A 15,513-nucleotide genomic window follows, 5' to 3' on the forward strand; every position below is an offset into this window, starting at 1 on the left:
GGAACTGTGCGACGGGAAAGGGATAGGCCTCTGATGAGGTGTACTCCCAACATGCCTTTCACCCCTTTCAACCAACTCAGGGGACATCCCAACACTGGAAACTTGCCGTGCCTTTAAAGAGGCAAAGTCGGCGGTATCCTCTGGCAACTTAAAGAATATTTCCGTGTCGGCCTCGCACGAAGGACGATCCCTTACTCTAAGGGAACCCTCTTCCATGCCCTCGGGCTGACCCTTCCGCCTTGCAGCCTCCAGTTCGGCCGCCAACCGCTCTCTCTCCCACTTTAGCCACTGCACCTCCATTCTGGAGCGACTAAGTTCATCTTGGAAAGGACCCTGTTCACCCACACCTCTAGAGGTGACCCTATCTGGTTCTCTCCTTCCACTCATACCAGGTTGTCTCTCACTACGACAATCTTTACAGTAAACCTCAAACGTGTACCTCAGAGAGGTTCACCAAACATGTACAAAATAAACCTTAAAATAATGCACCTAAAAATTACAATTGCTCAAAAATATGTACAGGAAAATCAAGTCTAGGAATCCCACTTCTGACACCATTTGTGGCGGGACCGGGGGGTGGGGCCAACAAGTCTGGTCTTGTTCGACGGGGACACCGGCCCCCGGGTTAATTATCACACCCCAAAATATATTTATGAGCCCTGGTGCTCAGGTGAGCGGCTACCCAAACACAAGGGGGGACTAATAACGAGCGGCGGCTAAAGCCTGCGGGCGGTTCGTTTGGTGGAGATGTACCCCCACCTAGACTTAGATTAACCTCAAATTATAAACGAGCAGTTAGGAAACCTCAATAATAACCTCACGAGGATTCATAGGTTCCAAGGCACAATTAAATGGTTTATTTCAAGTACAATAATCAATAGATAATTCACAGGTTTATAATCACAACACAACCCAATAACCTCGCCTAATAATAGTATCAGGCCCTTAGACAATGCAATCAATAATGCACTAAACCTCGTACACAAGTTATACACAATTGGGCCCAAGTGACAGGTGAACCTCACACCTCATACAAGTTACACAATCTTCTCAAATATAGACTATGCCTCACACGGCGTAACTTCTAACCCACAAAGGCTAAGCAGGAGGGAAATTCCCCAGGAACCTTCCAGCGATAAACAGTGTGCCTCACCGAACCACATACAAGTCATGAATTCCCCGGGCTACACTCAACCGTTTTCTCTACCCGAGATGCGGTTATTCGCCCTCACACGACCTCAGTATTCGCAGTTCCAACGTAAGGAAACACAACACACGCTCCCGTTCCCAAAATCCCGGTACTCAAACTTATTAGTTACCTCGCTCTTCTATCTATACGGTCGGCGGTTCAATCCTCGATCCCTCGACAACCCAGCAACACGTAACCTCAATCCCTAAATGCTAGACTAGCCCAAGAGCAACACGTGGAGAGATAAACTTCGAGATCAGATAACACAGCACGCCGCAGAGAGAGAGAGAGAGAGCACGCCTCCAGCGCCGCCTGTTTTATAGCCAACGCGCAGACCCCACGCGACGCAGAAAGGCGCAGTAGACTGGCAACAGTCCACCAACTACACTCAACTTACACCCTGTTCCGCCACAATAGTTTTCGAGAAAGAAGTTGATTCAACGAATTTGATTTCGGGACCTCAGAATTTAGATATTTAGCTACCGAAATCAAGCATCTGAAGCACACAACTTCATGTGACAAGGGCGTTTTTGTTATTTTGTGCATGTTGAGATCAAAATACTGGTCTTCGACAATTACCGAAAGTGTCCAGTGCCTTTATTTAAAGGAACACGTTGCCTTGGACCGGTCGAGTTGGTCTTTGAAAATCGTTTGTAACCGTGTGTTATAAAATGCATATGGGTAGAAAGATGTTATAAAAGTAGAATACAATGATCCACACAAACATGCCTCGAAGTTACACGGTTTTCCTTTTACCTCGTCGACTAACACGGTCGGCCAAATGGGAGTCAAATTTTTGACTCCCATAATGGCCGACCGTGTTGTTAGCAAAGTAAATGAAAAACCATGCAATTTCGAGGCAAATTTGTGTGGATCATTGTATTCTACTTTTAAAACATCTTTCCAACCATATACATTTTATAACAAACGGTTACAAACGCTTTGTATAGACCAACTCGTCCGATCCACCAAGGCAACGTGTTCCTTTAATAACAACTTTATGCGGGCCCAGATGAGAACAATAAAATGTACACAATGCATTATCCAATCCTGCTAGTTTAGTTGGTATGAGGCCGAATGTAACCAAAATCATGGATGCGTTTACACTAGACCGAGATCTTTATTAATAATGTTCTGGTTGTGAGGCCTAAAAAACAAAATGTTAAAGCTCCTGTGTTAGAATTGATCCGGATTTCGGATCTATTAAAGCATGACCCAATTGGTCAGCTGACCCGGAAACCGGGATTTACCCGGATTCATCATCGTCAATTTGACCCATTTCCTAACTGTTAAGTAATTGTATCTGCAATATCTGCTTTGCCCTGTACGTTCTGTATTTCGCATGATCTTTCAAATTGGCCTTTGCTTGGGTTGAGAGAATTGATGTGGACTGTGACACACTGAAAGGGTGTTTGAGAAAACTCACATAAGATTATTTAGGGCAGCATATTACTTTCCGGCTGAAAGGGGGTGCCAAAATTTTAAAATAAATTGACAGATTTTTCACTGTGAAGTTGAGGTGTTTGTTTTTTTACTTTAAAGGGTCTATGTTACTTTTGTAGCACAAAAAAACACAATGTCCACAGAATTACACTAAACTTACACAGTTTGAATATAATGATAGTAGAAAGCTTCCCTGAAAATAATTATTACGTGCTGAGGTGCTGTAGTTTTTGAGAAATGAGTAAAACAATGTCATGAAAATAATTTTCGTCTCATGAGACGAAAATTATTTAAACCATAAATTTTACAAACGTATTTTCATGACATTGTTTTACTCATTTCTCAAAAACTACAGCACCTCAGTAAGTAATATTTGAAGGGAATCTTTCTACCATGATTATCTTCAAACCCTGCAAGTTTAATGTAAATCTATGGACATTTTGAAAAAGTACCCAAATTCTTTAAGAATGGATTCATATCAAGTTTTACTTTGTGGCCGAAAAAAAGTAAGTGGCCACTTGTCGTCCGTCAGCATAATGAGATAAAGAAAAATAAAAGTAGAAATGCATTTTCACAAAACGTTTAACTGCTTTTCAGGTAGCAAAAAAAGTAGAAAGGTAGAAAAATTCATATATAACAAGCTCATAGAATCTGCTTTTCTGCTATTCTGAAACCAGAAAAGCAGCTGGCCACTTTTCGTACTCCCGCGGTTGTTTTGACAATTTGCCCATCCTCTTTGTGTCCCCCGCGCTCAGGGTCCAGACGAGAGGACGGAGCCTGAAGCTGAATCCAAAGCCGAAGCCGTGGTTTCGAAAAGCGCCATAAAGAACCCCCAAGCAGTAGGACGCCCTCTCCCGACGGGTTAATGATAAACAAGCTCTGCATAACCTGTGCACTCTAAACTCTAAACTCATGACATTGTAGTTGTACAGTTAGGTCCTTCTCGATTCTCTCCTTCGTGAAGGAAGCTCACTGAGTTATCTTCTTTCCTTTCTTCAGCACTTTTCACCTGAGTGTCTTAACTTCTTATTAACACACGGCTCGATTTAATATCAGCATTATGACTTCGATAACTGTGTTTACTGTCATCGTGTTCTTATCAACCAGCAGTATGTTCAAAACGAATGGTAAGTAAAGAAAGTGTAGACTCAAATAGTCAATGACCGGTCCTACTACTTGCCGTCAACTCGCCGACTTGCCGTCAACTCGCCGTCAAATCATTTTCGTGCCGTCAACTCATTAAATTTACTTGAAAAATTTATAAACGGGGCACGGAAGGGAAAAGTTTCCGTATGGCGCCACCACTTTTTCATTCGAAATAAAATAATATAGTATCTAATTTACCTGATTGATTTATCCCTTTTTGTAAAAATGAGTGAAAAAGTGGTGGCGCCATACGGAAAGTTATCCCACGGAAGTGTTAAGTCTGGGCTAAACTACATATTTCTCATGGTTTTCGGTACAAATTCATTCACAAAAACGATTTTGTGTTGGTAAAAAAAGTACCAATCATTGACATCTTGGGCCAAGATTAATCCATATGAAAAAGCAAGATGGCGGCCGACGGTTTTGCTGCTTCGAGATCATTTTTTCACAAGAAAAAAAACTCAATTTTTATTCCGAAATACGACCTAAAACTTACGCAAGTTCTCTTTTAGCTGATACGTACCGTTCTATGCTTCTTTTGTGTATTTTAAATGTATTTTGGAGGAGTTGACGGCGAGTTGACGGCACAAGTGAGTTGACGGCGAGTTGACGGCAAGTAGTAGGACCCTCAATGACTGATCGTTAGTGTTGTTGTTTCGTATTATGGGTACCGGTCAACTCGGTCCCAAGCCAACTCGGTCCCAGTCAACTCGGTCCCAAGTCAACTCGGTCCCAAGTCAACTCGGTCCCAAGTCAACTCGGTCCCAAGTCAACTCGGTCCCAAGTCGGCTCGGTCCTTCGACCAACCTTAATGTTTTTAAAATTATTTTATTGGTACTTTCGTGATAGTATAAATATTTAATAATATTATGTTCGTGTAAGTTTGATTTTTTTTTATTACGTGTAAAAACTGTAAGTTAACTTGAAAGTTTTGTTTATTATTATTTTTAACCAAACATATTTTCTCATGTTTTAATTCTCAGAAATCATACTTTTTTTATTATTATTTATTGTATGTGTTTTTGGAGAAAATAAACATCTGTTAGTGTTACTTAAAGAAATCAAAGAGGATTCAATTGATGTTTGTCAGAGCCATACAAAAAAACAATACTCTGATAGGAAAGCAAAGAAACATTTGAACTCATTGTTTTTACAGTTGAAATTTACTTCACCCAACATAATTATGGTAATATTCAAGAGTAAAACAAACACAAGTTGAATATAGAAACAATTGGGACGCTAAATGCATCGAATATACCCTGAAGATCTGGACACTCATCTCACAAAGTCAAAGGACATAACTTATTTTGTTTTTCCAATTCAAAGAACTTTCCGTCAACCATATACGGACCGAGTTGACTTGGGACCGAGTTGACTTGGGACCGAGTTGACCTGGGACCGAGTTGACTCATAAGCATAGTTATACAATACAACAGACAGTGACGTCCTGGATATCTGGGTCCATTTCTGGGGCGGAAAATTGTCAAAGCTTCATAACTCAAATCTTACCTGCAAAGCCACTAATTTCAACAGATTCACATTTCATGGCAGCATGCATGTTTCTGCGGTGAGTTTTATAGTAAGTAGTCATATATTCCTTACAATTCCGTAATTTTCGTGAAATAATGCAGCTCCCAACGTTTAAAAATTCCCGTTTTTGATCGTATGGTCACAGTCTGCCGTGCGTACGCAAGACGCGCATATCTTGCGTTGCGTTTGCGTGTTAACGCTATGCAGTCAAGTCAAGATACGGTGACCAAGAATTACATAAATTTATGTATTGCGTCTTGCATGCGAATGTATGTATACGCGTAGGCATGGCAGCATACACAACACTGTAAAAAAGTTTTGCTACAAGTTTTTAATTTGTTGTGAAATAAGGAAAATTAAGTATCTTGTTTTACTTAAACTTTAGTAAAATGAGATCCATTTTTGTAATAAATGAGTGACAAAGTGGTGGCAGGGTATAATAGACAGTTTTCCCTTTCAAATTAAAAGAACGGTACAGAATTGGTAAGAAACAAAAATCGTGAAGATCACAGATTTACATAAAACTTACATGGTGTAATGATAATGATAGTAGAAAACATCCCTTGAAATATGTGTATTCGGTTTTTCACTATTCTCTCATGACCCAGATGGCCGAACTGATCTTGAACATCTACAGGTTTGTCAGTTTATGTATATGATGGATTACATTTAAAGTACTTACACTGCCAGCAACTGTTTTGTTAGCAAAAAACAATTTTGTAATGTTCCTTTAAATGTTGTTGAGTATATCAAAGTTGGTTGTACTTGATAGGACATAATTCTTCTCTAGTACAACACTTTTTCAAATGAAAACAGTTTACATTTATATACAAACTCTGCTGAAAGTTCTTTCTCTATCAATAACATGAATAGATTTTGGTCAATTGTAAAATTTATTCTTGGTCCGGTGAAGATCTTGAGCTAGCTAAAGAAACCATCACAACAGATAAGCACTAGCACTGCAGTCTTATGACTTATTTACACCAAATTAAATTCTTGTGAACATATCTCAATCCAGTTTTGGCCTACACCATTATTTTGAACAGAAAATTATAATTTGGTTTTACCTTCACACTGGTGTAATTGCACTGTACAATCAGTACTTCCCCGAGTTCTGTGAGCAAAACCGCAGGCATATTACTCTGTTGGGATTCGAACCAACGATCTTAATCTAAAGTCTTACCAACTTGACCACCAAGATTGCCCGGTAGCTAGCCCCATAAATAGTGGCAATTAGCTTGAGCGGAGGGAGTCATCCATTGTATGTATTGGCACTTTTTATGGGGCTAACTGGTAGCTACTACGACAGTACTAGGCAATTCAAGCAGCGGGTAGGCCTACCGCAACGATTAAAAAGTGCGTCAATTTGTGGATCAAGAGTATTATTTGGTTTGGTCCAAGGCCTGATACTTCGAGGAGGCATCGGGTGCACAAAAAGAACAAGGTTACCAGCCAAACTGTACCATGTCACACTTAAAACTTGTGACTGATAGATACTGCTCATTTCTGCTTAGCATACTGAGTATACAGTGCTAATACACATTGGTGTATGGGTAAAAAAACAAAATATTAATATTCTTTATCCCCGATGCAAATTTAACATCTATTATAGCTGAAAATTGTTCAGCAATAAATTCTGCTTAAAGCCATTGGACCCTTTCGGTAAACAGTATTGTCCAAGGCCCACACTTCGTGTATCACAACTTCTATATCAAATAACAAACCTGTCAAAATTTGGGCTTAACCGGTCATCGGAGTCGGGAGAAAATAACGGGAAAACCCACCCTTGTATCTGCGCGTTTCGCTGTGTCATGATATGTGTTTAAAATAAATCCGTAATTCTCGTTGATATTGTTTTACTGTTTTCTCAAAAAGTAAAGCATTTCATGGAATAATATTTCAAGAGAAGTATTTCACCACTACCTTCTGTAAACACTGTAAGTTATTTGTAAATCTGTGAACTTTTTTTTTTTTTTTTTCTGTACCGAAAGGGTCCAAAGGCTTTAAGCAGCTCTATGAAATTGGGCAAAGGTCTGTGAACCTTATTTCTTAACACAGATGAACATTAAAATTGGTTTTGTTTTCTTCTTTTTTTGCTTCTTCTTCGCAGCTAGTTTACATCATGTTCTCACCCACTGGGAGACGTTACATAAGGATGATATTAAGCATCACATCGTCAGACGAAGTACCGATGGAGACGTGGGAAATGATGTACGCAAAGTCTCTCTCAATATGATGGGAAGGTAAATGTTGATTACAGTGTATTTGGTTTGAGGTAACACCATGTGTGGATCTAGTTGCCAGGTAGAGTTTGTTCAAAATATATTGACACCTCACCATGGTTTGAGGTAACACCATGTGTGGATCTAGTTGCCAGGTAGAGTTTGTTCAAAATATATTGACACCTCACCATGGTTTGAGGTAACACCATGTGTGGATCTAGTTGCCAGGTAGAGTTTGTTTTGTTCAAAATATATTGACACCTCATGCAATGCCTCAAATCCCATACACGGTAAATGTTGACACTGTGAAAATGGCAGAAAATGTTGGGTGTTTTTGTGTTCCCATGGCAATAGTTTTTCAGGCCTTTATGCTTCGTTTTGGAAAGGGCAAGGGCACCAAGGCATTTTCGCTTTGGTCATGTTGGTAAAGGGCACCCCATGAGGAACTTCTACACATCAAGGGCACCATAGGGCATGGAGGAAATTGTCACACAAGCCCCGATAACGAGAACGAAAATGACAACGATAAAACTGCACGCCCTCAATTGGTTGAGTAAGTGTGGGCATATTCTGCGTGGAGGAATTCAACCAATTGAGGGCGTGCATTTTTAACGTTCTTGTTTTCGTTCTCGTTATCGGGGCCTGTGTGACCAGGCCTTTGTTGATGGATGATTTTTGAAAATTGAAATTAAATTTGTCTGCAGAAAAAAAATTAGTGTTTTTAGCAGCCTGCAGAAAGAAAAGGGGAGAGATACACTTTGTTTTGAGGTCGGCTTTGAGTTTTCTGGGTGAAAGTCACCCTGGTATGCCAGTTTACAGCTTTGTATTTTTGAGGCGTTCAAAAACTGACTACAAAACTTTAAAATATCCAACGGCACGAATCTCCTACATTTAAAGGGACCTTAATTCCAAAACGACAACAGATGGGACATCCAAATTATAGATGGACAGTCCCAACTATAGATGGGACATCCAAACTTTAGATGGGTAGTCCCAACTATAGATCGGATGTCCAAACTATAGATGGGCAGTCCCAACTAAAGATGGGACGTTCCAAACTATAGATGGGCAGTTCCAACTATAGATGGACAGTCCCAACTATAGATGGGACGTTCCAACTATAGATGGACAGTCCCAACTATAGATTGGACAGTCCCAACTATAGATGGACAATCCCAACTATAGATGGACAATCCCAACTATAGATTGGACAGTCCCAACTATAGATTGGACAGTCCCAACTATAGATGGACAATCCCAACTATAGATGGACAGTCCCAACTATAGATGGGCAGTCCCAACTATAGATGGGACGTTTCAACTATAGATGGACAGTCCCAAATATAGATAGACAGTCCCAACTATAGATGGGTCAATCCCAACTATAGATGGACAGTCCCAACTATAGATGGGACAATCCCAACTAAAGATGGGTCAATCCCAACTATAGTTTGGACAATCCCAACTATAGATGGGTCAATCCCAACTATGGATGGGTCAATCCCAACTATAGATGGGTCAATCCCAACTATAGATGGGTCAATCCCAACTATAGATGGGTCAATCCCAACTATAGATGGGTCAATCCCAACTATAGATTGGTCAATCCCAACTATAGATGGGACAGTCCCAACTATAAATGGGTCAATCCCAACTATAGATGGGTCAACCCCAATTATAGATGGGTCAATCCCAAATTAAAATTGAAATTGAATAGTTTGGATAATTCAAGCCGTAGGATGTAATGTATGAGACAATCCTAACATGGGATCAGGCATACACTGCATCATGTTCACCAATTCTGGAGAACTAGGACCATCCTTACTCTATGCTATGACTATTGGTTTTTGTTTACATTTGTATCAATTTTGTGTGATAAGTCAGTAAAAATAGTGACTACAACCTGGAGAGAGTATCACATCTCTAGAGGGGTTTTGGAATACAAAAGCCAATAGGCAAAAATAATCAGAAATATATTTACGATCTGTTATTTGTATTTTAAGGCAAACATGAGTCACTGAGGAAAACATGTCTGCTTTAAATAGGATGTGGGAATGTACATGTACGTATTAGACGTACATGCAGGTCTTTAACAACAGTGAGTCAATGGAAAATGAGGCACTTCCTACACTCAGTTATTTTTAGTTTGGTTTAAGCTGTTAGTGTACTGTTGTTCTTCGTTTTTAATGAGGTCAAACTTTTATTTAAAAGCAGTCTGTTAGATTTTAGGTCAACTTTTTTTTCAGCAGTCTGTTGTACAATGTACATTATATAAAGCCATTATACACTTTCGGAACAGAAAAAAAGTTAACAGATAACAAATAACTTACAGGGTTTACTGAAGGTAATGGTGAAAGACTTCTCTTGAAATATTATTCCATGAAATGCTTTACTTTAAAAAAAAACATTAAAACAATTATCAATTCTCGATATCGAGACTTACGGATTTATTTTAAACACATGTCATTGTCATGACACGGCGAAGCGTGCGGAAACAAGGGTGGGTTTTCCCGTTATTTTCTCCCTTCGATGACCGATTGAGCCTAAATTTTCACAGGTTTGTTATTTTATATATAAGTTGTGATACACAAAGTGTGGGCCTTTGGACAATACTGTTTACCGAAAGTGTCCAATGACTTTAAACCAGGCCTTGAACTTCACTCTTGAAGGGGCATAGCAACTTCCCTCTGGTAAGGGGTACTTCTTCTATAAGAAAAATGTACTTTGGATTGGGACCTTGCAGTGGACACTGTGGCAATTGCTGCAATTGCTTTGTGTCGTGGGCTATTTCAATTTTGATACTGTTCATTGAAATTCCATTCAAAATTAAACAGGCCCAGGCCTTTCACAGAACTGTTTAAAAAGTAACTCACCGTGCAATGTGCATTTTACTTGCCTCAGGAAGTGTTATGAGCCCAAACCAGCCTGGCAGTACAAGGAAGCCATGGCCTTTGTTACCCCTGGTCATTGCCTTGGTGCCCATCAAAAGTTTCCCATTTTATGATTTTGCAATGGATTAATGGAAGTGCCCTTTCTGATGATCGCAACCAGTTTTTAAATCACATTTATTGGTCAAGTAACACATTCACACATTTGAAAAGTAAGATTAGCCTTAAAGGCACTGGACACCTTCAGGTGAGGGCTCAATTAAAGGACATTTATTTATTTTATTTATTTTAATTCTTCAGACAAAAAAAAACAAAACAATAAAACAAGCACAGGCCGTCCAGGGAAGGGCAAATGTCCAAAAACTGTCATCAAAAAAAGATGTGCTCTCCCAGACCTAGCTCATAAAAAATACACATTATATATACTATACATTAAACATTCTAAAATTGCAGTAAAAGTTTTAACAAAAGATGGCAAGTAAAAAGCAATAACACAAACGATAAACACAAGGTACTTTTTCAAAATGTCCACAGATTCACAACAAACCTACAGGGCCCGAAGACAATGACAGTAGAAAGCCTCCCCCCGAAATACCATACACCGAGGAACTGCAGCCCCTGAAAAATTAGCAAAACAAGTCACAAAACATATTTCGTCTCACATTTCCTGTGGTGGGCAGAGGTTATTGGATCTAGTTTATTTTAAGAAGTGTGGCCGGGAGGAAATGTCTGTATGTAAATGATATTGTTTGTTGTTTCCTAGGCGATTTGATCTGAACCTAGCACCAAGGTCGGATCTCTTTTCCTCTGATTTCAAAGCGTACGTCGTTGACGGCCAGGGCAACAAGAGAGAGCAGTATGTTGACACAAATAGCTTCTATACTGGCTATTTAGAAGGTAATAAATAAGCTCCTCAAATCCTCAACTGCTAAACAAATCAACAAACCCTCCTGTTGGCTGATGATGATTCAATGTCAACCAGTGTTCTCCCTTATATTAGCGGCCCGCTGGCCAAATGCCAGTTAAAGACACTGCACACTATTGGTAACTGTCAAAGACCAGTCTTCTCACTTGGTGTATCTCAACATAATATGCATAAAATAACAAACATGTCTGAAAAATTACTTCTTTCTCGAAAACTATGGCACTTCAGAGGGAGCCGTTTCTCACAATGTTTTATGTTATCAACCTCATTACTTGTTACCAAGTAAGGTTTTATGCTAATAATTATTTTAAGTAATTACCAATAGTGCCCCGACTGCCTTTAAAACACCCGAGGACCAGTCACAATTTGCTTCCAGTGGTCTGACTGGCTTGTTCAGTGTTGAAAGGCATACTACCCGAGGGTTCTTCCTTCAAGTGTTTTGATACCTTTTGTAGATCTAGTTTTTTGGGCATGACTTGAATCCCTACTCACTGTGAACGATAGAAGTTTCAGCTTAATTGTACTATAGTCAAGTTTTTCATCCCAAAAAGGGAAAATCACAGAGCAATGTTGCACACGCTAAAATAATTTTTTGTCTTACTGAGACGTTAAAGGTAACAAATTCATCACATTGCGTAATTTTTCTTTTGCCAATATTTAGGCTGTTCATTTATTGTGTGGCACCTAATATTTTACACACGACAATGTATTAACTTTTTTTCAAGATTTACATAGTCTACATTATGAAGCTAGGTTCATACTTCCTGCGAATGCTCCGCGCGAAGTGAATTTGATGTCACACTACAGCTCTGTTTTCGCTGCGAAAGTTTTGCCGGAATTTTGTTTAACATTGTTTAATTTCGCATTCGCATTCACTGGAAGTATGTAATGGGGTTCAGGCTGGATTGGCGGCTATGGCTACAGCTAGTCATCCTGAGCAACAACCTTAGCAACAGCCATAGCCGCTAACTTGGAAAAGGCCTAAGCTTTGAAAAATAACAGCGCCATTAATGGAAATACTTTGGTTGGTGTTCACTTTATGCTTTGTATTGTATGTAGGTACCAGCTACCTAAACGATTTCTAACGTTGATACAGTCTGCCTGAAATCATATGAAACTTTTTTTCCAGTCAACGTAAATTTGTATTCTCCTTTCTTTTCAATTTTAGGAGAACCCCACACTGTGGTAAAAGCTCATGTAGCAGATGGTTTGCTAACTGCTAAAATTTATGCACAGCAGGACCACTACAACATTGAGGTAAATCTATAAATAAAGCCATGTAAAAAAAAATAGTTGATCATCTGGGTTTTTCCAAAAAGCAGAGGATGAGGGCCTTTTTGTTTTGTTTTTTTTTTCTTTTAAAGTTGGCCGCCAAGCATTTTAACAGGCTAAATTCTTCAGTTTAAAGCCATTGGACACTTTCTGAACAGAACAAAAATTAAAAGTTCACAGATTTACAAATAACTAACAGGGTTACCCGAGTAACATGCCTGTGATATTTTTTCACAGGACTCGGGAAAGTACTGAGTATGCAGTGCTAACACACATCGGTGTATTGGTAAAGAAAAAAAAATTAATATTCTTTATCCCCGATGCAAATTTAACATCTATTATATTGTTGCGGTACCCGCTGCCAAAACATAGGAATTCGAACTGCCTCTAGCTGCCGGGCAACCTCGGCAGTCTAGTTGGTAAGACAATGCTCTAGAATTGCAAGGGTCGTGGGTTCGAATCCCACCCGAGTAACATGCCTGTGATATTTTTTTCACAGGACTCGGGAAAGTACTGAGTATACAGTGCTAACACACATCGGTGTATGGGTAAAAAAAAAAAAAATTAATATTCTTTATCCCCGATGCAAATTTAACATCTATTATATTGTTGCGGTACCCGCTGCCAAAACATAGGAATTCGAACTGCCTCTAGCTGCCGGGCAACCTCGGCAGTCTAGTTGGTAAGACACTGCTCTAGAATTGCAAGGGTCGTGGGTTCGAATCCCACCGAGTAACATGCCTGTGATATTTTTTTCACAGGACTCGGGGAAAGTACTGAGTATACAGTGCTAACACACATCGGTGTATGGGTAAAAAAAAAAAAATTAATATTCTTTATCCCCGATGCAAATTATTTTACATCTATTTTTTTTTTTAAAGACCTCAAAGAAAGAAAGGGGACAATCAAACTGTTTTTATTATTTGGTTCTTTGGTTCTTTGTTTTTGTTTGTTTTTCTTTCAACTTTACATGAGACCACAGAGTTTGTAGCTCAACTTTACATGAGACCACATAGTTTGTAGCTCAACTTTACATGAGACCACAGAGTTTGTAGCTCAACTTTACATGAGACCACAGAGTTTGTAGCTCAACTTTACATGAGACCACAGAGTTTGTAGCTCAACTTTACATGAGACCACAGAGTTTGTAGCTCAACTTTACATGAGACCACAGAGTTTGTAGCTCAACTTTACATGAGACCACAGAGTTTGTAGCTCAACTTTACATGAGACCACAGAGTTTGTAGCTCAACTTTACATGAGACCACAGAGTTTGTAGCTCAACTTTACATGAGACCACAGAGTTTGTAGCTCAACTTTACATGAGACCACAGAGTTTGTAGCTCAACTTTACATGAGACCACAGAGTTTGTAGCTCAACTTTACATGAGACCACAGAGTTTGTAGCTCAACTTTACATGAGACCACAGAGTTTGTAGCTCAACTTTACATGAGACCACAGAGTTTGTAGCTCAACTATACATGAGACCACAGAGTTTGTAGCTCAACTTTACATGAGACCACAGAGTTTGTAGCTCAACTTTACATGAGGCCACAGAGTTTGTAGCTCAACTTTACATGAGACCACAGAGTTTGTAGCTCAACTTTACATGTGACCACAGAGTTTGTAGCTCAACTTTACATGAGACCATAGAGTTTGTAGCTCAACTTTACATGAGACCACAGAGTTTGTAGCTCAACTTTACATGAGACCACAGAGTTTGTAGCTCAACTTTACATGAGACCACAGAGTTTGTAGCTCAACTTTACATGAGACCACAGAGTTTGTAGCTCAACTTTACATGAGACCACAGAGTTTGTAGCTCAACTTTACATGAGACCTCAGAGTTTGTAGCTCAACTTTACATGAGACCATAGAGTTTGTAGCTCAACTTTACATGAGACCACAGAGCTTGTAGCTCAACTTTACATGAGACCATAGAGTTTGTAGCTCAACTTTACATGAGACCACAGAGTTTGTAGCTCAACTTTACATGAGACCACAGAGTTTGTAGCTCAACTTTACATGAGACCACAGAGTTTGTAGCGCAACTTTACATGAGACCACAGAGTTTGTAGCTCAACTTTACATGAGACCTCAGAGTTTGTAGCTCAACTTTACATGAGACCACAGAGTTTGTAGCTCAACTTTACATGAGACCATAGAGTTTGTAGCTCAACTTTACATGAGACCTCAGAGTTTGTAGCTCAACTTTACATGAGACCACATAGTTTGTAGCTCAACTTTACATGAGACCATAGAGTTTGTAGCTCAACTTTACATGAGACCACAGAGTTTGTAGCTCAACTTTACATGAGACCACAGAGTTTGTAGCTCAACTTTACATGAGACCTCAGAGTTTGTAGCTCAACTTTACATGAGACCACAGAGTTTGTAGCTCAACTTTACATGAGACTACAGAGTTTGTAGCTCAACTTTACATGAGACCACAGAGTTTGTAGCTCAACTTTACATGAGACCTCAGAGTTTGTAGCTCAACTTTACATGAGACCACAGAGTTTGTTTACAAGACCTGAATGAAAATGACAAAAATCTCCCCAAAGTCAAAAGCATTTACTACATCATAATTTGTCCAGTTTATTTGATACTAAACGCAGAAATTAATGGGTTGTGTGTGCCTAAAGCAAGGACTGAGAAAAGCAAAAAATGTGTTTCCCACAAATACGGTTCCTTTTTGTGGAGCCTGAGCGATTGCAGGTTTTTTCCCTCCACTTTGGTTCAGAAGTGGTTAAGATTGCTGTCGTTGCTTTACATGGATTTGTTCTTTCATGTTTTTTTCTCTTAAATTTCTGTTGAATTCCTTCTTTTTTTTCGACAAGGCACCCATGGATAATATTTTTTTGTACAATGCTGGAGCTACCCTGTATACAAAATAC

At 39.4% G+C, this 15,513-nt stretch overlaps 1 protein-coding gene across 1 annotated transcript in view; it reads left to right on the forward strand.

Annotated features, from left to right (window-relative positions):
• Positions 1 to 3,542: 3,542 nt before the first annotated feature.
• Positions 3,543 to 15,513, forward strand: part of LOC117300698 (ADAM 17-like protease) — a 40,264-nt gene continuing 28,293 nt past the window's right edge. Inside the window, exons 1-4 of the mRNA XM_033784439.1 lie at positions 3,543 to 3,759; positions 7,419 to 7,551; positions 11,182 to 11,315; positions 12,512 to 12,600. Coding sequence (XP_033640330.1) covers positions 3,693 to 3,759; positions 7,419 to 7,551; positions 11,182 to 11,315; positions 12,512 to 12,600 — 423 coding nt within the window. The 5' untranslated portion in view covers positions 3,543 to 3,692. The remainder of the gene's footprint in view (positions 3,760 to 7,418; positions 7,552 to 11,181; positions 11,316 to 12,511; positions 12,601 to 15,513) is intronic.

The sequence above is a fragment of the Asterias rubens genome, chromosome 16 (assembly GCF_902459465.1).
Source record: "Asterias rubens chromosome 16, eAstRub1.3, whole genome shotgun sequence".
In the NCBI taxonomy this organism is placed as follows: Eukaryota; Metazoa; Echinodermata; class Asteroidea; order Forcipulatida; family Asteriidae; genus Asterias; species Asterias rubens.